Genomic DNA, 20,892 nt, shown 5'->3' on the forward strand with positions numbered 1-20,892 from the left:
AACTTGTGCAAGTGCATTGGGAAGAGAAAAGGGGCTTCTTCCCAAGATTCATTTTTACCCCAAAAAAGCAATTATTCTACATGTTTTTCCAGCTTTTACACCTTAACAGCTTTAGTATAGCAGTTTGACTGTTTAGTAAATGCATGGAAGATAGTTATCGCCATACCATATGCATGCGCTAGATGAGACATTTAGCACAGCCTTCCGCATGGTGAACAGATCAACAATGCCAAATGTGGGGGTACCATCTGGTACATAGCAATCAAAGCGCTTTCATGACAATGGTGGGGTATTTTGTTAAGCCTAGCAATGACAGAACAGACAACTGACTTCAATAATGACAACAAAACATTACCCAGCTATGCTTGGTCTTCAAAGAGAGATAAAACTAAGTGAAAGATAATTTCACCATTTATGTTTTGCTGCCGCGACAAAGAGCAAGTAATAAGGCCCAATTTAAATCAAACTGGGAGGCCTCAGCACCTCCGTGTTGTTACGCTAGCCACACTAACCAAGCGAAACCTGCAAAGTTATATCTTAAAGTTAGCATACATATGTAATCCACAAGGCTCTTCATAGCACTCTGCGCATGCTAATTTGGGATTTTATACAGTAAGCAAAGTATTTTTTTTTGTGTACACTCTACTAAAACTGTCTATTTTTCCAATTGCTATCCAAACCACTGACCGTGGTTTTCTTCATGTCCTCTTCAGAAGGAGACTCAAACTCCTGCTGGTAGTAGACTAGCTTGTTGATGAGGTCCTCCTGAGACGAAGTAAGGGGCTTGACACCTGGGCTCAGCACCAGAGGTTTCTTGTCTTCCTCATGGTTGCTGTTGCTGCCCAGGGAGCTGCCTCCACCACCCAACGGCTGGCTGCTGGGGCTCACACCGCCGCCCACGGACGATGGTGCCATTAGCCCAGAGGGGCTCTCTCGTGTTGTGCTGTTGGGCCGGTCCTTTTGGTGCTTCTTCGACTCTCGCTTGATGGCACACTGGTACTCCGGCACCACACCTGTGACCCAAAACAGCATGAATGCACACTCTACATGTCATTTAAGCGATCACAAAACTCCACAGTTTCATGTCTACTGCTTCCATTTCCGTTATGGTGACACAGACATGCAAGAAGGATATGGGAGATCACAACAAGAAAAGGACAGGGCAAGGGCTTCACTCACAGACTAAAAAATCACTGCATGAAAAAAAAAAATAGGGAGAGCTTTAGTTGCAATTGATTCACATGACCTATGATTTTTTTTTCTTCCTCACAACTGTGTGTGGTTCCACTGTTACACCTCTGTACCATCAAGGTGGAAGCCAAGTGAGTATCCAGCTTTGCACTAATGCTGCTTTGTCATGGTGCACTGTAGTCGGACTGTGAATCACCATATAACTCAGCTTTTCATTTTCATTAGTTGCTGTACAGGAGCGCAAGGCAGTACAAAACTAACATGTGCCAAGATATCAGGCTAGGTGGCTGTATGCTTAACCTAGCTGATGAATTGTTAACATATACAGAGCTAGATGACAGTGTAAACTAGGGGAAAGAAACAAAAGCATGTGCCCCTTGAGAACTGGTATGTACAGTGAAGAGAGGTCAAACTTTAAGGTGAACATCCTTTTGCAACATTCACAAAAAAGAAATTAGTTCACAAGTAGTTTGACAATGCCAGTATTGTTCACATACAAGGTTGTATTCTTGGATGTTGTATTACAAAGAAGACTCCCAAGTCCCTCCACTACACAGTCCCAAAGACACCCCAACATTGCGCATTAACAATGGCTGCTGTAGAAGAAGCAATGGTCAACATCGAAGAGAAACTGCAAAGTTCAGCAGAGAAGCTAAAAGAATGGCCAGATATGAGAGCGGCCCCACGTGCTCAGTATTTGTTTGTTTTCATTAAAAAAGGGAGCAAATTGAAAAGCTGAAGCAGTAAGAAAAGAAAAAAAAGAACAAGAAAAAAGAATGTGGCCCCTTTAGTCGCCAGAAAGCTAAAAAATGCAGCCATGTTGACTTATGATCAGAGTCCTTTAATATGAATACTTCAATAACTTTCTACTGGTCACGAAACTTCAGGCCAAGCTGTGTTGCGACGATGGCTGTGTTGGTGAAAGTGGAGTCATTGGCAGACAAGTCAGACGATTTCGTTGTCACACTTAAGCAACACAACAGCCCCCCTGCCGATATGGCTGCCTCAGAATTTTCGTCGCTGATTCCTGCACGTGCTACTCGCTTTCCTGTTTTACTCATTCTCAAAAAAGCATTTTGCATTTTCACAGCAAGGACCACTGTTAACGCATAACATTTCGTGTATGAACATGGCTTTACCCAAGCGGAGCATTTGTTTACACTGGCACATAAGGCCAAAGTTCACTGTTCACTTCAAGTACTGCGTAAGCTGTACAGAGCTGACATGAAATAATTAAGAAATATTGGAAATCATGCAGATTTGCACATATGAGCAGTTTCGCATCACACTACCTGGGACGATGAGCATAATATGAGCAGCCAGCACCTCAGGCCCCTTTCAAAATGGTGAATGGAAGATGTGGGGGGAGGGGGGCTGTTACTGATAGCTGGTTCTCGCTTTTCATGCTCTTCATCAGGCATTCAGTGTACTCGATGAAGTATTGTTAAAGGAAGCTATATGGCGCATAAGCACTCACTTAGAGAACAAGTAGCTTTTTCTAGAAAACATTTATGTATGCTATATACTTGCATAATCAGTCAGAGAGGCACCCTGCAATACTGCGAAGGCTGTCACGTGTAGCCCGTTTGACATAAGAGGCAAACAAATGTGTTGGCATAAGAATGACACGACTTCCTCCATAGGTCATACACGATACATACATAGCTACCAATATGTAGTCAGATTTTTTAATGGAAACGCGAGTGAGTGCGACAGGAGCTTTCAATCACGATTGGTGATGTACCAATGCTGCCACTGGGCCGTGTCACTGCTTCCCACTTCCTGTGTGAGCAACATACAACACTTCAAATCGCCACGTGGGCAGAACTGAACTACCGAAGCTAACTTCGTCCTAAATGCCTTTAGTCCTTTAGTTAAGCTTCGTCAGTAGCAGGTGCATGAACTCGTAGACTGAACTAGGCTTAACATCCGCTGAACGAGATCGATACAGCCTCAAACTGGATTTGAACGGCTGTTAAGGGCTGACAAGCATGTTATTCCACTTTCAATACATGTTTCGACTAACTTTAAGCATGAATAAGTATATGATGTCTCAACTAATATTAAACCAAACTGATTAAACAATTAGAAGGAAACACAGTCTCACAACTGAATACCACAGGTCTTATAATCATATTTTGCAATGCGTTTTTATATTCTTTCTTTTAACAGCCTGGCTAACGCTGTGGCAATTGCATTGTCGGTATTTTTTCTCCCAGTAGGTGATTTCACGAACGTTGGCAGACCGTTCCATTCGTCCTTCTGTAGCTGGAATGAACACTGCAGCATGCAATAGGTCTTCGGCGTCAGTCTTCAAGTTCATGAGTACCATTCAAGCTCCTCTGCATGCAGTAAAAGGCAGAAAGATGGTATGGAGTCATACCATCTTTGCACCAAGAAATGCGGTCACACCGGTCAGTTACTGTTCCGCTTGATGAGCGCTCCCTCAGAACTGGTGGCACAGCCGCACTGTTGGCAGATATAAAGCTCTCCCATAGCGTGACGGAGAAGTTTTGTGACCAGTAAAAAAGTATTTAGTCATTGCACGAAACAGAACACCAGTGCACACACGCTGTGCGTTTGCACACACATGCACTAGTGCAAGCATGAGAGGCTTGCATTTACTTCCGATGGCTACTGCAAAGGACACACTCTACAAAAATCTATTTAAGCAACTCTGACATATTCACAGCCTAGGTTTGTGGGTCTGGTTTAACTCCAGAGAAAAAATTTTGGGTAATCGAGTAAGCACATCTTGGGCTTGCGAGCACTCACATTCTGGTCGCATTCCAACACTGAGGCACTTCTTGAGACGGCACTCCTGGCACTTGCGCCGCATGTACATGTCGATGTCACAGTTATTGCCATACTTGCACTGGTAGACCGCATTCTTTGTGATGCTACGCCTGAAGAAGCCCTTGCAGCCTTCGCACGTGAGTGCATTGTAATGGTAGCCTGACGCCCTGTCACCACAGACCAAGCAGAGTTCCTCTTGCTGCCTTGGCGCGGGACCCTTCTTCTTCTTTGGGTCACCAAAGCTGTCCACAAAATAGCCATTCATGCCACCGCCCCCACTGCTAGGGCTCATCTCTTCTTTGCCTGCAGAGACAAGAAAAAGTAAAGCAATAAGCACAAACATCACAAATTGTGGGTGATAAGACTGCAGTCAAAATTACTTTCAGGCACCATCAGAGCTGCTTGCAGCAATGGTTATGCAAACCTTCTGCATGGTGTTGCATATGTAATCGGTCCAAATTAACAAACTTTTGCGTGACGAACTTCTCATATATGATATTAATATTGAGAAAGTTCTAGGAAACGAGACCACAGGCGGCGGAATGCGTTTTTTCAAGAGAACTGCAAAGAACGAATAGCATGTGCTCCAATGAGGTAGCATACTGAAATGGTAATAAAGAAAGCAGGACATGCACTCAGCATGTAACTGAGTGGACAACAGTTTTGACTAGCTACGCAGCACAGCAACATTGCTAGATGGCAAGGAATTTAAACAATACCAACAGCTGTATAAACTGTACCGAGATTATACAGCTCATTCTGACAAAGTGCTACAGGCACTCAAACTCAAGTGCAAACGTCAGCCTATAATTTATGACATTGTCACAGACTACGCTTGTCAAAACGCTAGCACTAACAGAATTGCACATGGTCCAGCAGTGCACTGTATCACACGTCAATGTCATAGCATGAAAAGAAGTGTCCGTCAAAGCCAGCCAACTTTCATGTCCCATTTTATGTCTATTCTGTTTCATTACGTGGGTATGTATATAGTGTGCATATTCTGACAATCTTGCACTAAAATTAGAGGTGTTTGAATAGCGAAAGTGCTTAACTAAATTGAATATTTGAGAACGCTAGCCTTCAGATACTATCAAACTGAATACCGAATATGTTTTCATTTCTAAACAAATTAAAACATAAGAGTTATGTTCAATCTTTTTGGTAAAAAACAGGCTTATTTGCATCACTTGTAACATACATGTAATTCCACTGACAACTGGACATCCAGTCAACTGAGGAGCTTGTAAATCACAAGTCCTCTCAGTTATCTGGTGCACCAGCGCATTGCAGTATTGGAACAAAGGAACAGCACCTCACCAGATGCATGTAGGGAAGTGTTTTTTGCTAAAGAAGGTTAGCCTAATACTGGCAGCACTGCACATTGTTTTAAAGGGATGCAAACATGGTGAGATTGGCAATTATTCAGAAGTTATCTGCTCATTCACTCGCTCTGAAACTGGTGCCTCTGGGGAACTGCATCTCTCGCACAGCAGAATCATTCGAAACAGTCACCACTTGCATTGGTCTTTCTTTCTCACTCGACACTCTAATAAGCATTGTTAATCCTTATATTTGGACAGACACAAATATTCTACAATTTCGAATAGTGATTCTAAAATTTAATTCAAACAGAACAGTGAGGAATATTGGATTCACATATAAAATTCAAAATATTCACACTCGCCTTGTTTGAACGGGTTATGTACAACAACACTCACTCAGATGTTCTTGCACAGAATGTGTTCACAGCCATAAGCTACAAACGCCAGCGGCGCCACCTGTTGCACCATAAAAAAATTATGCGTGGCTCTACTATCGTAAATACCAGAGACCAGTGGAGCTGGGGGAAGGCCAGTAAAGGCCTACTCACGGACAACTTTTTGTGGCAATGAAGGGAAAGCTATGGAAGCAAAGCGCCCACAGGAGAGAGCGCTTCTGAAAAGAGTCCCATGTGTTCATCCACATTAGTTACACAAGCACTTTAATAGCAGCAGTTAAATAAGACAAAACATACCACTGAAAGTAAAAGTTTACTTATTTTGTGGCTTTTCCCTTCTGCGTCTGGGCAAACCTGGCACAGTGAAGCTGCCTCGATTCAGCGTCTGCTCTGAGTAACCAAATCACTGTCAAACGCTGGCGGACTACTTAGCGCGGTTACAGATGTGCAAAGGCTCCACCCCCGTAGCTTTCCCTTCATTGTCGCAGAAAGTAGTCCACGAGTGTAGTGCCAAACCGCACACAAAACACACGAGCGCCGGCAATGCGTCCGTACGACATCCGCCAAGGGCGTCTACTACTACGGCGTACGCGATTCGCGTGGCCAACACCGTAGAGACGCCGCGGTTGTCTCCAATCTCCAAGCGGAGGGCGAGGAGGGCATCGAGGCACCGTAGCAGCCGCCGGAGAAGAACGCCCCTCCTCCCTCACCTGACCCCCCAGCTTCGCGCGCCACAGGAGAGGGCCCGATCCGGGCCCGCTCCTGGCCATTGTCCTGGCTCGCATGCGCGCCGCTTCTCCCCCGCTACGCTACGCCCACTCTCGCCGCGTATCTATGCTACGCGATGCTATTATATGCAATTAGCATATAATAGCAATTATATGGACGATATGGGCACTCCAGGCACATTTCTGCCGTCGGCGCCGCCGTGAGGTTCCGTATGAGGGAAAGCGTGTGAGGGTGAGCCGACGAACGTGGTTGAACCTCGCGTGCACGAGCGAGGAACGCGGCCCGGATGCGTTCTGCGAGGAGGCTGTCTGGCGAGGAAGCAGGGGCTTTCTTCTCCAGCGGCTGCTAGGGTGCCTCGACATCCTCCTCGCCCGCCGCACCGTACAGAGTGGAGACAACCGCGGCGTCTACTACGGCGTTACGAACACAAATGGCAGACGCTGTAGACACGCGTTGCCGGCGCTCGTGTGTATTGAAAGCGGTCTGCTTTGTGGTTTAAGTGCGCGCCCGCGCAGGCCTCATCTTCAAAGTGATCTGCGATGTTTGCAGAGTGTGCGTAGTGCCGGTAACTTTCTATGCGCTGTGCTTTCGACGTTTCGTACGCGTTGAAGCGACAGACGCACGGAGGTCAATTGGCTCGCGGCTGCTGCCGCAGTTCCTTCTACGTCCTTTCTGCGTCCTTATTGAGTCACGCTTACACATTCTATCATTGTTAATTCAGTTAGTAAGCGAATGTTTACAAGTTTATATGGCCGATAAAACTACTATCCTTACTTGGTACAGCTATGTACTAATTTGTTATCGCAATCGGCGCTTCGCCTTTCCGGCGGAACTGCGAATTTTATACTCTGCTTTCACTGCCTCTCCCCCAGCGAGGTTCTAACAGCTCCACTGTAACATGGTGCTGCACTTTGGACGCTATATACGCTGTGACAACCAATGTACAGCCGCAAGACGATTTTTCATTACATGCATCTCAGTTTCGTCACCGACTTCTATCGTTTCGCGGTGTAAGACTGCCGCTAGCGCTTACAGCGGCTCGAGAAGTCGTGTCGTATCGGAAACCACGCGACAACGGAGGAGCTGTGGCGTCGCAACAATGACCGCTTATGATTTCACCTGTGCCGTCAAGTGCGGCGGCGGTATGCGATGATCTAACATGGCTTGTCACAAGTCGAAGTTGACAGCGAAAGTCACATTGCAACAAAACGACATAGACGAGCGCTGGTGGAACGAGCATCGTCTCGGTCTGATCGCGACAGGAATGCGAAAAAAGGGGAAAAGAAAGCTTTTTTCAGTTGCCACCTCCGCTAGCTACAGCGCTTTCGCAACCGCGGGCAAGGCGTACACGGCTCATGTCACCGGTGCTGACATTCGCCGTTACAGCCCGCGCAGGTGGCCACTCTCCATCACATACATGCAAAAACGTCCGCCATCAGTCAGCTGCACACGGCACATACTGGGCCACTGTGCCGCGGCTGCGCCTTTCGCAGCTGCACGACCGGCACGTGGCCTCAGCGCGACCCCATGTACGGCTCGCAGCAGAAGCCACCTTCGCGTTCGTGCGTTCGTTTACCCGCGACCGCCTATGCCAACCTAACTGAGCGCGGCCGAACCGTACCTAAGCAGGAAGTATCTCTGTTACGCCGCATTTGGCACGCTTCATGGGTAACGAGAACCGGCGATGTGGCGGTTGTGGCGCACGTGACGTTGCCGCACTGCGCAAGGCGCGAGGCCACACTGAGGGATGCGGGCGCTGCAATCGTTTTGACGTGCTAAGTTGGATCACGTGATCCCGCCTTTCCGTTTGGAATGCGTTTCTTTCTTCTTTTTTTTTACCGCGATTTCCTGGAGTTTTCCATTTAACAGCATTGTTTTGCACTCACTTCAAGTGCGCGGACACCTAGAGACTACAAAAGCTGGGAAAGTGCGCTCAAAGTTATAAGCGGCGTGGTACTTTACTGCTCGGCGCCGATGTGCGTTATGTGCGCAAATGAGCAGGGCGTGAGCTTGACTTTTACTCCAAAGATCAGAAACTGCGCGACGCACGGCTGATAAAGCTTCGAATGGATAAGGAACCGAGCTCCTGCGCACGTGTTTGCAGCAAGCACTTCCGCAAAGAAGACTTTGTGTACGGACTCGGAGCGCAAATGTTCGGTGAGTAGCACACGACGCGAGACGACCGCTCACGTACAGCGTTCAGCGATCGAGTGATACGCAAGACTTGGACTGCATCGCGATCGGCGCCTTTTACGCCGCTGATGAGCAGTAGGTGATCGACGGAAGGCCGCATGCAGTCACAATGCATCGCAAAGACTTTCTCGCTTTCATGCGATACAGAAATGCATCAGCTCGGTGACCCCAGCGCCCACCTGTGGCGTAAAAAGTACCGGCAACATCGGCAACCACGCGCTCCTAGTATCGCGTTTCAATCGCTGAGCACCGTTCGTTGGTCCCAAAAGGCGAGCTACACCTTGAAGCATGCTAGTGCATTCAAATGCGCAAAGTAATACTGCCGGGTGTCACACGGTGCACTTTCGATCGGGAGCGAGCCCGATAGGGACCAAATTTCTCGATCGCGATTGGCCCCTTTGTGCAGCGCCGGAAGGGAGTCAATCGTCGCAAAATTCTATCCCGATCTGGCTCGATCGCGATCGCGAATACACCGTGTGAAAACCGTATAAAATTCGCTCAATAAGAAGCAACATATAAATATCAAAATCGTTCGGTAGACAAACGTGTGCTCATCGTCACACTGGTCAAAATGCAAGATGTTATCTGGCCACAACGTCAGCAATGGAACCCCTGTCAGAAAACTAACACAGCTAAATTCTATGAATGACGCGCGCACGTGCATATGGCTCTCGCGTGTATGCCTCAAATCGTGTGGGAAAGGTCGCGGCTCCGTGCAGCTCAAAGCAGGTTGGATTGCTTCCCACAAAGCGGAGAAACCACTTGCGTCGTGCTCCGTGGGGCTATGCGTGCTAAACTGCAATATAAATGTGCGAATGCCGCTTCCTTGTCGTGTGAACCGCGGCCCGTTTGTAGATGCAAACCTACAACTAATGAAATTACACCCTGGACACGCTGCATGCCTTTCTTGTAGCAAAAATATGTTTCTAAATGGGCTGAAGCCCATTTGATGCTTAGTTTTAATTCGACACAATGGTTTCTTACGTTGCACAAAAGCAGAGGACTCGGTCTCCGTGGTTTCCGTGTCGGTGGCCATAGCAGACGACGCCGGCAGTAGGGGCGATGTGTAAAGTTTTATACGGAAGTTAATTTTTTTGGAACGGTTATTTAGCGTATCGTACAGTCACTCACGAAGCCATATCAGTATTTTAGTGATTTCGTTGGAGTTAAATACAATAATAAATTCATAATACAAAAAAGACGACGCGAAAGCGGCTGCGGGCTGAACAGTAGAGGGCTGGCGCAGAAATCCAACTTTGCGCGTCACACGGATGACTCCGCATGGCGGCGCCACGATGTCCTCGCCCCCTATTTGAGCCGCAAAGCGATTGCCTCCGTTATGGTGGCACCATACCTCCGTCGTTACGGAGACCGAAAGGGGATCCGAAGACGATACACCCACATACAGTGGGAGCCGAGGAGCGCTTAAGGACATTCATCGAGTGCGCGTTTTCCTCATTGTGCACGTTTACAAGCGTCCGAGAAATGGCTCCGACGGCGCTGCGAATGTTCGGAACTCAAACTCGACGTGGGGATATGGCAGCTCGTGCCCAACACTGTCCGCCATATGCAGGCCCGCTAAGTCAAACGCCCCAAACTGCGCGCAAACTATAGAAGCCACCGCAACAGAACGATTGCAGGCGCACCTGCGTTTGTCCGAATCAAAAAAAAGGTGACGACCTACAGCTTCAGCGAGCAGTAACGAGGAGCTTTAGTAACGACAAGTGAGGTAAGGAACATGCGTATGCACTTAGCCACGCGCTCTTGACCTTCGATGCGCGCGTGACTATGAAGCCCACGGCGGCGCAGCAAGTACCGTCCAGCGACAGGTTTCGTGCGAGGCAAAGCCTCACCATCGACGAACAGCGCACGAGCCAAGAAGCGGTGGGTAGCGGCCGCCCACGCGGGCGTAACTCTTGGGCACGGCTCGCGTCACGACCTGGTATGACGCAAGCGGGCCCAATCGGCCGCCGAGGGGCCGCAGCCGGATACCTTATAAAGGGTATGTTAAGGCTGCAACCTGTTGTTACGGTGTCGGGGTTGTGGCGACCTTCAACAGCGTCTGCTCGGTGATCGAACCAGGTTGACCATGCATAGGAGCGCATTCGGCAGGGAAAGGGAGGTGATGTAAAAACAATAACAGAAGTTTAATACATCATTACGGGTGAGCGGTGCGCTCAAAAAACAGAAACGCTCCGCGTGCGTGCTCTACACACAAGGGCAGAGAGGATGTGTATCTGCGTGGCGGCTCGCTCGCTGGTTTTCTTGCACCCTCCACCATCCGGGCAACCTCATTCTCTCTTGCTCCCTGGTGGAGAGCCTTGTCGGAGCACGTCGGGTCAACCCACACACAGGAATACGGAGTGAAACCACTCCCTGGCTTAGAGGGGGTGGAGAGAAACCACTCCCTGGCTTAGAGGGAGTGAACGTAGGTCACAACGGGTCAACCCACACAGAGGAGTACGGAGAGAAACCACTCGCTGGCGAAGAGGGGATGAACGTAGGTCAAAAGATAGTAGGATTTGCACATTCCGCGCATAATCCCGTCGCACACACCCGACGGCCAAGTCTTTTCATGTAGATGAGCGTGACGATTAGGCACGTCGCGCCTTAGGCGTTTGACATCCATTCCCCGATTCATGGCTGCACAAAGTAAACTGTTACAACAGTGAAAGCTCTCCAAACGCCCACACGCGTAAGAATCGGGTACAATCTGTTGCAAAAGTGTGAAGGCCACCGCTCTCTTCTCCAGACAATTCACATCCCACTGAAAGGGGAAGTGTCGTGCACTTTGAAGAGCGACGCGGCGCCTGAACCGCGAATACATTTCAAACGAAGCGCTGACGACGCTTAACGACACATTTTTTTCCCCCCTAAAGGATAGCTTTCCAGTGTCGGTCTTCTTAGACGACGTCACAGTGCACCGGCGTTCTCCGGTGTGTAGAGTAGATCCCAATCGCCGTGCAAACGAATGCCAGCTAGCGTAGAGCCAGAACGAGAAACACAGCCGAAACATTTGACCCTTAAATTTTGACCCGGCAGCTGGTTCGTTCCCGAGACGTATTTGGAGCAGCAAAACGGCGTAATGCGGTGCAGCAGAGATGCAGTAGTAAACGCTACCACGAGGACACCCCCTCACCCCTACCCCCCCCCCCCCCCCCCCACACACACACAAGCACGGGCCCACACAAACTATACCAAGCCTTTTTGTTAAGCGGAGTCACTCACTACTAGCGAGTACGACGGACGCCTCGCATAATGGTTTTAGAGGCAGCATTCGCATACGTATGTAGCGCACTTCGAATCCGTTCTATCCGCAAGAAGCGTTTCCTTCCTCATTACCGTGCAGCCGCGGATGTGCGACGACGAGCTTTCTGGTTATCTTATTCCTGTCCCCCGCACGGCCGGCGCCGCCGCTGACGCGGATGGATGGATGGTATGAGCATCCTCTTTAAAACGGGGCGGTGGGTTGCGCCACCAAGCTCTTATTACTTTGCCTAATGTCCTACGGTAGTACATATCTTTTTAAAAAAAAGAAAACAAGCAATTCCCAGCATCAAACTTTCTGAACGCGGATGCGCGGTGACGAGCGCCATCTGGTGATGCTGCAAGGAACCGAGCGGGGCGCACGCTTCGCTGTGATTGGTTGGCCTATTCGGCAAGGAAACATCCAGGCCGCAGCTCCCCGCAGTCACACAACCCGGTGAGTTTCGCAAAGAAAACATTCGTTTTTAAAGAAAGAACGAGAAAGCTCTCGCCTTCGCGCACATCCGCGGCGGCATTGCATTAACCTGCCTACAATGCCTGAATAGAGCCTTCCGTGTCACTTTATGCGGACATTCAATATACACAAACTCGTGTTTCGACTGTATGTACCCACACAAAGCTCCGCTGTATATATCTGTTGCATTTTTTTTTCAGGCGCCCGTAGGTGCTAAACACACAGGCCCTTAATAATCATGTTCAATTGAACGTTCGGCAGGAAAACTAACAGTTATGCATCAAGTTCCTACATCTGAACCCACGCATCACGAGTTATCGTTTAAAATGAATTCGCTGTTCCCTTTCACATTGTTGACGCTGTACTTTATTTCTTCCCTTTCGGTCTCTGTTCAAACTAATACGAAGAGAATAAAGTATTTTAGTGGAATTTCTCATCCCTTGGTTTTTTGATATCTTAAGACACTTGTCACCCGACATGCTGCCACGTGACGCAGCCTTTCGCAGGCTGTAGATGTGTACGTGCACGGGCAGCAGAGGAAAGGTACCGTAGCGCTCGTCGCGCCGAGCCCATTTACGACGCGGGGGTCGCGCCCTTCACGTTGTCGCTGCGGCAGTCGTGAATAATTCAGGACAGAGCGCTGTCAACAAACCTCGTCGGCATTCCTGCATGTTACACCGAGAAGCCGTCCCGATTCCAAGCGCGCGAAATCTCCGACAGTGCGCCAAGCCGCGCCGCGGTCTTGAGGGTGTCCTTCCCGGAGAGACAGTTACTGCGCTGCACTTAATCCCATTTTTTTTTTCTTCTTTCCTAACAAGAACCTCCATCTCTCGAGAGAGAGGTGGCCGGTGAGCACGGCCCCCACCAGGTAACCGCGCCGACGCGAGCTCGCTTTGGCCGCGCTCCATACTCGCCTCCAGTTGCCGTGGCCAGAAAGCAGTCAGCAAATTCTTAAACGCAGCCAAAAAAAAGAGAGGAAAAGTGGCCACGCTGCAACAAAATGATACACCCCAGACACGTACGTGTACATTTGCATGCCACCTCATGCGACCCGGCAGAGCCATCTCCCACTGAAGTCTCAGTGTGAGAGGTATTAAACTTTAGACCGGTATTACAGAAACCGAAGGACGCAGCGTAAGATGCAGTTTTTTAAGGCGAAGCTTTCTTTGGCTATTTCTCCTACTTTGCATGGACGGCTGAGAGAATTGTGGGTCGATGCCGGAGACTTCTTAATCGAAGATGATGAGTTGGCGCGCCCATCTTGATACTGCAGTGTGCGATATGTGCCCTCGCAAGAACTTTAATGTGGTCCGCATAACCGACCGATCCTGTAGGCAGCGCAACGTCGTAGAGCAAAACACGCTTCATATAGCACTGACAAATCGAGGTAACCAACAAATGTCGTCTGGAGCATATCTCCGAAGCTGGACATGAAAGCTACAGATCGCTCGACAGCTTCACACTGACAGTCGTACTCCGACAGTTCCCGGTACCTTACTTTCTTCTTTTTCATTCTTAACTTTTTGTCAGCTTTACATTAATGCTGCGAAACATAACGCCGAAGAGAAACCAACTTATACTTTTTTTTTTCTGCACACAGTAAGCAGAAAAGTAGGCAGGCGGAAGCGCGCGCATCTGCGAACTGTGGGATCGGGCCCAGACGTGGCCGTCCGCCTCTCCGTGCCGCGACAAGACCGGTCGGTCGCGCGAAGCGCGCACAGCTCGGCGTTGGTAGGATTGCCGGCCGCACTAGTTGCCTTTCCTCTCGTCGCATTCCTTTCGCTTGCTTGTTCACTCCTGGCGTACACACACCAAACATACTGGTTACGGATGCGCTCGGCTCGGGAAAATCCCGACAGACAGGTGGTGGTGGTGGTCGCGCGGCCGCTGTCTGACAGGCAGAAAATGGACGACGTGCAGCCACGTCGTTCGAGCCGCAAGGAGGGCTTGCACAGTGCCCCTTCGCTCGGGTAAACCCCCCTTCTCGCTCTCTGTTGCTTTGATTGTTTTTTTATTAACTTCGTGCTATCCGATTAGCCCGCCGCGTTCTGCTCCGCACACCCCCACATCACCTCACACTCCCCGAAAGACTTGGAGGCTGCTGCCTGGCGGTTTCGCGCTTCCGCGATTATTGCCGGGACGTCAATTATAAGGTCGGAAGGCCCTTGGCAAGCGCTCGCATGCCTCCGGAAAAAAGAGAAAAAAAAAAGGGGGGGGGGGGGTCCTGGCGCTCTTCGTCACTCTGTCGGCGTGCTGGCGGCACTACTCGGAAATGGAGGAGGGTAAAATGCTGCTCGAGACGGTGGAAGAAATTCGTTGAATCGTCTTCCAAGAAAGCACGAGGACGGACAGGTGAGGCTGCACGCACAGGCTATGCCACAAACTTCCGGAGACATTCCGAAAGCAACGGGATATGTCCCCGGGTCCACGTTGCAAGGGAGGTTCCTGAAGCACGACCGACGCTTCAAAGTTCAAGAGAGGGACAAACAGTATCCCGACTCTAGAACACCGGGGTTTGAGTACGCGTCTAGGAGTTGGGTCTAGCCACGAGACAGGTGGCATCTATAACTTTTGACAAAGGCTGCACTTCCTCTTTTTCCTGCTATAATTTAACTCCACGCAAAAGGCTAAGCGCTGTATAGTCGATAGCGATGGCCGGGGCCGATCGGGGCGAGAGGCGGTGGAAGGCAGCAGCTCGACGGACTCGCGTCGCGTCTGGTGCCGCCTAGCCGAGCGAGTACCAGCACTCCTTCAGAGTGTATTGCACGCCAAGCGTGAAACATGGCAGGCGCGCTACGCCCGCGAGATCAGCCGCGAGACGGCACTTCAGTGACGGCGGAGAAAGCGAGCGACGGAAGGCGGCGCGTCCGCTTGTCAACCCTTGACACGGCCGCTGCACGGACTCTCGCTCTCGACCCCTCCTTTTTCAAGGCCCGCGCACAGGCCCGCGCGTGCGAAAGCCGCGGCAGACGAGTCCGCGCTCGGCGGCGTGCCCTTGAGGAGCCCGCGGAGTCCTTGGCCACGCACAACAGGGGCGGGCGGTCCGCGGCGGCGGGCAAGCGGAAAGTTTCAAGGGCGGCAGACGCCCCGCTCGCTTGCTGCCAAACAATGAAGCCATTCTTCTGCTGCCCGCCGCACGCACCCACCACGCAGGTTCGGAGCCGGTCACGCAACTTTGCCGCCGCCGCCGGCAACCCGCTCGCGAGCGCGCGCGACGCTGCCACGTCCGCGACCCGCGCGATCGCCCATAGCGCACCGCCTCGTTGCGATATATCGTCGAACGTTGCCAGAGCCGGGGGTCACCAAATTGGAAGCGGAAGCTGCCCGCTGCGCGCATCGTTCGACGATGCAAGGACGTCGCTCCAGTTCATCGGGAAGAGCGAGGCGGACTTGCGAAAGAAAGAAAGAGTTTTAACGTTTCGTAACACGCACCCATCACGCACGACCGCGAGAGATCGAACGGAAGCGCGGCGCAGTTATCGAAAGGCGACCGCCCCGAGACACAGCGCCGGCGGCGATCCGAGCAGGGACTGCCGCGGTCCTTGCGCTCGTGGCAGGAGCTTCCACGTTTCCCAACGCGGCCATAGCGCGAAGCATTTCGCACGCCTCTCACGAAGCGGGAACACACACACACCGAGCACGGCCTTGCGCCGGACGGTTGCGCTGCCGCTTTCCGCCTCCACGCAACCGCGTTGCACGCCATGAATAATTAAAGGATCCCCGATGGCACCTTTCCCCCGTGTGCACTCCAGCGAGGAAACGGAAAGAAAACAGAAATGCAAAGAAAACCGGACAGCAAGCGAGGGACCACTTCGTTCACGGGGCTCCTTTCAAACGCCTCGTTAAAGGTCGAGGGTGGACAAGTTGCGCTTCTTGCTAGAGGGCAGTGTGACGGCGTTGCTCTCGTGTCGGCACCGGCCATTGGAAACCGACGAGAAGACAGCAGCTTCGAACAGGCGCTGACAGGCGGGAACAACAAGAATGTTCTGGATAGTTCTTGCAATAGCTGCGGCTGCCTTTAGGGAAGATCGCATGAAGTTCATAATGAAATCGAAAGAAAGCATATCTCTGCACACGCTCAATGCAAGGATTAATCAAGACCATCGAACGGTACACAGCGCACAGCCCTCGCAGAGATGCGATCTAAGCTGCGAAAAGGAAGAAGTGCGGTATTAGAGAGAGAGATGAGACTTGTTCAGCGCCAGAAACGGCACAACTCCCCATGCAGAAATGGCGGGAAAACGCTTGGCTCCGTCTAACTCGGACGGCCAAAGGAATGTTCGGACCGTCGGATTTGCATGAAGAGTGCGCAAATGTCGCCCCTCAATGGCAAAGCCGGTGCAGCGCGTTCAATTATTCATAAAGGCAATCATTCATCCATGCATGCGCCTCTACAAATGCGGTCGACGACTGGACATTGCGTGGACCCCAACCGACTACCGCAATGCGAGACGAAGCTCGCGCAGTCGTAGCCGACGCAGAGACGCCAAATTTCTGCGCTTGACAGATGAAGGCGCAGCGGCCCGCTTCGTTCCGCTGCGACGGAATACCGAATTGCCACTCCGTTGAACGTAGCTACACAGTCCAACACAAAGGCTACCTGAGCTGACGGCTTAGGAAAGATGACGGCCCATTTAGATCACGTCTATTATGCCGACAACGAGCGACGAACGGGAACTGAGACGCCAATTCGCCTTGCTGCGGTAAAGAGACTGCACGCTTTCAGCGTAATATTTGGCAACCACCAGCCCCTCAAGCCACCCTCTAGCATGAGCGAGTTGGAGTTCAGACATAACGAACCCGGACAAAGTGAAATATCATCTATATCGAACACGCGAAACTTACTGAGCGATCCTCACGTAAAATAACTATCATAACGAACGGCACATTGGATATATCGAACTCGGGGCGTCCGCTGGGGCCATCAGGGCGTCGCCCGACGTTCCAGGGCGCACTTTCTGCGGTGGTTGTGGAGCGCCGGCACTGTGCGGGCATTGAGGCAAACAGCAGGTCTGTAGAGACTCGCGCATTGAGAACGCCGCTCTCAGCGACGCTGAGAAACAGTTCAAGGCACATATTACTGCCTACAACGCGCGTAGTTACGTTTTCAATAAATCGATTCGTTCCTCGTTTCTTTCCACCACTGGAGACAACACAAATTTGCATATAACAAACGCATCACAAAAGTTCGAATGTATATGTCGCATCGGGCATGTCGAATCACGCGACGTATCGAACTAATTCTTGCTGCTATAACCGGTTTCCACTGTACGCAGACACTTATGCGTGACGGCATTGTATCGCTCCGATGACACGGCTTTCTTCTACCGTGTCGTAAGTTCACAGCCACGAAAGTTCGCGTCCCGACGTCGTGAGTTCGCCGGGCATGCGGTCACGCAATTACCGCGCAGGTTACCTGCGACGACGCCTCGACGTTAGGCCGCGAGCCGGAGCCCGTAGTACATCGATCGCAACCGCGCTGCTGTGCCTCGCACCGCGCTGGCGACCCCTCCCTTTCCCGAGAGAGGTGTGCTCGCGGCGGGCATTTCTAAAAATGAGAGGGGCGCTTATCGCGGGCTCCTCCGGTCCCGCCCCGAGCGCGCGGCGAAGTCAACAGAAGATGTGCAGCACCATCGGAGCCGCCAAGCGCACGCACCTCTATAGTCGACTCACACAGATAAGGGCAGTGGAGTACGACAGCGGTGCACGCGGGCACAGGCGCGAAAACAAACAGGGCCGCCAGCCATAACGCCAGCCGCCCGCGAGATAACAAGGCCGCCGCGACGAGAGCTCGTCCGCAGCCCTTATCGCGGTCGATCGACTCCTGGGAGGTTGGGGTAAGGCAGACCAACCGATCACAAGAGTCAGTCCGGGAAAAAAGGGGGGGCACGGCGCGACGTCCCGAAGAATTCCTCTGGTCTGTGTCGTCTGGTCCCACGAGTTACCACCATCACTCGGCTGCATCAGAAGGCCGATACAGAGCGGCTGTTGTTTATTAAACGATCCCGCTTGCTTATCGCCTGCCAGCTTACCACTTTACCGTAGCTGCTGGCTCTTCGCAGCTTGGCTGTTTCTCCACAGTGGAATATCTCTATACGCACCGCAGCTTTTATACGTACCACGGATAGCGGGGCCTTAGGAAACTGCCCACACGTATCCAGCAAATCGTGGCCCGCGTATGAGCAGGTCATGACCGCTCTATGAATCGGTCGCGCCCTCTACATCCAAATATTCATTCGCTCAAAGTGTGTAAATTCTACGCGTGTGTGTGGGATACATACGCACTTTATTAACTACGATTTACTTTCGACTGCAGCACACAGGCAGAAGCACACTTGGAACAGCAGCAAGTGAGAAACACCACATTGATCTTAAATCACAGTTTCTTTATACAGCGGCATTGCTATTGACGACTTCGGCTGCTTCAGAAACTTGTCCGAATAAAGTTTCTCACAGCAGGTCACCTCTGGTGTCCTTCCGCCATCGGAAGATTCCTGCCTGGGTATGATGGGAGAACGACGAGCGAAATTGTTTCGCTAAGAGAATTTAATTTTGCGTCCTATGGGTGTGGCGAATATTCGAAATATCGAATACAAATCGAGTATTCCCTACTATTAGATTCGCATTCGATTCGACAATTCACTACTCGAAGTTGTCGAATATTTGTTTCTTTCGAATACTCAAGCGACATACACAGTTATTGGAGTCTGGAAGTATACATACAGTACGATGAATGCCAGTGCCATCTCGAATCATTCTGCCGCAGGATAGCTGCGGTGGCAAGTTGCGCAAAGGCACCAGTTCATGAGCGAATGCACGGGATGGATGACTTTTGCCCAATAATTGCCAGTCATCCAATAAGATTCGCTCGTTTTTAGGCAGCCTATGTGCGAACTTGTTCCGATTATGTGGTCATTCTCACAAGTTTGCATCGCAAAACGGTAATGTACGTACCGAGCCCGAATTCGCAAACTTTAGGCAAATTACGGGACTAGTGGCAGGTACGTTTTCTCCCTTCGCAACTGTCTCGAGCGCCGCCGCCATGCGACGTGTAATGAGCAATAAACCAAATTTATTGTTGCAAAACAACGACCCTGATGCTGTAATGAATATGTATCGATCGCATGCTGCGCGGGCCTTTTGCATCACGCTCTGAGTAACAAATTTCAGGCATTGTAAATGCGAAACACTTTCTGTCTCTCTATATGACTGCCAGCTTCTCAGCAAGAGGTATATATAACCTTTCACTCGGCAGAAAGCGTCACGCGAAATACTCACAAGTATCGTTATGTCAGCACGTATATATACCTACCTAATTACGGATGTGTGACGTTCGCAACCACCAGGCGGGCCGTGAAAACAACATAGAGCGAGTGCAAATTTACTCGCGTTAATTCTTCGGCGTATAAGAACGTATACGTGTCGTGTGAGCTCGAAGCCGGGATGAACTTTTATTACAGACGTAAGCAGCTGGGCCGAGCGTGAAAGCAAGAATTGTGCGCTTGCCGAAAGCGGAAAACGGCAAGGGAAAGTACGTACATGTGAGAGAGAGAAAAAAAAAAGAAAACGTGGGCATTGCGAATCTCCGGGCATGCTACTACTGTTTACTGATGAACATACTACCTTTCTCAAACGTCTCGAAAGACACGGCATGTAGTGTATTTTCTTTTTCCCCGCACTCCCAGCAAGCAGAGTTAGCAAAAAAGAAAAAAGAAAAAGAAGGAAACACGTGAAAACCAAACGACAAGCAAGAAGTCCAGTAAACAAAATTGTGAAGCTCCGAGAAGACAACAGACGGACCAAAGCATATTGTATTACGGCTGCGGTGCGAATATGTGATTCGCTACTATAGGAATCAATCTTCGTTCTTAAATATAACAGACGTAGCTCTCAGATACGGCTACACTTGGACGTGGGCTATGCGAGACGGGACACTACAGAACGGGCTCCATTCAGCCCGTGTCGACTAGGACTCCACTGAGACACACGGCCTTCCTTTGGAAAAAGCCCTTTGCGCCAAACGATGGCCGTGGCATTGCAGATTGAACGTCAACGTCGAGAAGTTGTTGCGAAGCGATAAGGCCGAGCCTAAGAGAGTCGTAAAGCTTGGCTCAGGTTCGTTCATACGAATTACAACGAACACACAGAGGGAGTAAATCTCTTCTCAAAGACAGCAAAGCGCTTCGAAACATGGCCCGCTCTATCGCTATATGCCATTTCCGTTCATGAGAGGTGTGGGCCTATATGCGCGGAAATAGCTATGCAGTATAAGGTCTCTAGATAGAGAACATGCCGGTGTCACCTGTGAGCAGTAGCGATAACGACAAGGAGCTAACGCTAAGGTAAATATGGGCATCTTTATGGACTCGAGTACACGCTGCGGGAATCGTGGAAGGATCTAAAGACGCTCGAGCGCGGCTGCTTACGAAAATAGGACATCGTACCTTCTATGCGTAATACAATTTCGACTGATCAAGTACGATTCAAATGACGAGAATGTGGCAACGGGTACCTGTTCAGACACGCTCGAGACCGACGAGAG

General features: G+C 50.5%; 1 protein-coding gene across 4 annotated transcripts in view; it reads right to left on the reverse strand.

Moving 5' to 3' along the window:
• LOC135906953 (ecdysone receptor-like) overlaps window positions 1-20,892 on the reverse strand; it is a 178,582-nt gene that overhangs the window by 12,464 nt on the left and 145,226 nt on the right. For all 4 annotated transcript variants that reach the window (XM_065438585.2, XM_065438583.2, XM_065438584.2 and 1 more), the window contains 2 exons: window positions 3,967-4,290; window positions 688-1,013 (listed from right to left, as the gene is read on the reverse strand). In XM_065438585.2, coding sequence (XP_065294657.1) covers window positions 688-1,013; window positions 3,967-4,290 — 650 coding nt within the window. The remainder of the gene's footprint in view (window positions 1-687; window positions 1,014-3,966; window positions 4,291-20,892) is intronic.

Source organism: Dermacentor albipictus, chromosome 1 (genome assembly GCF_038994185.2).
Source record: "Dermacentor albipictus isolate Rhodes 1998 colony chromosome 1, USDA_Dalb.pri_finalv2, whole genome shotgun sequence".
NCBI classification, from domain to species: domain Eukaryota; kingdom Metazoa; phylum Arthropoda; class Arachnida; order Ixodida; family Ixodidae; genus Dermacentor; species Dermacentor albipictus.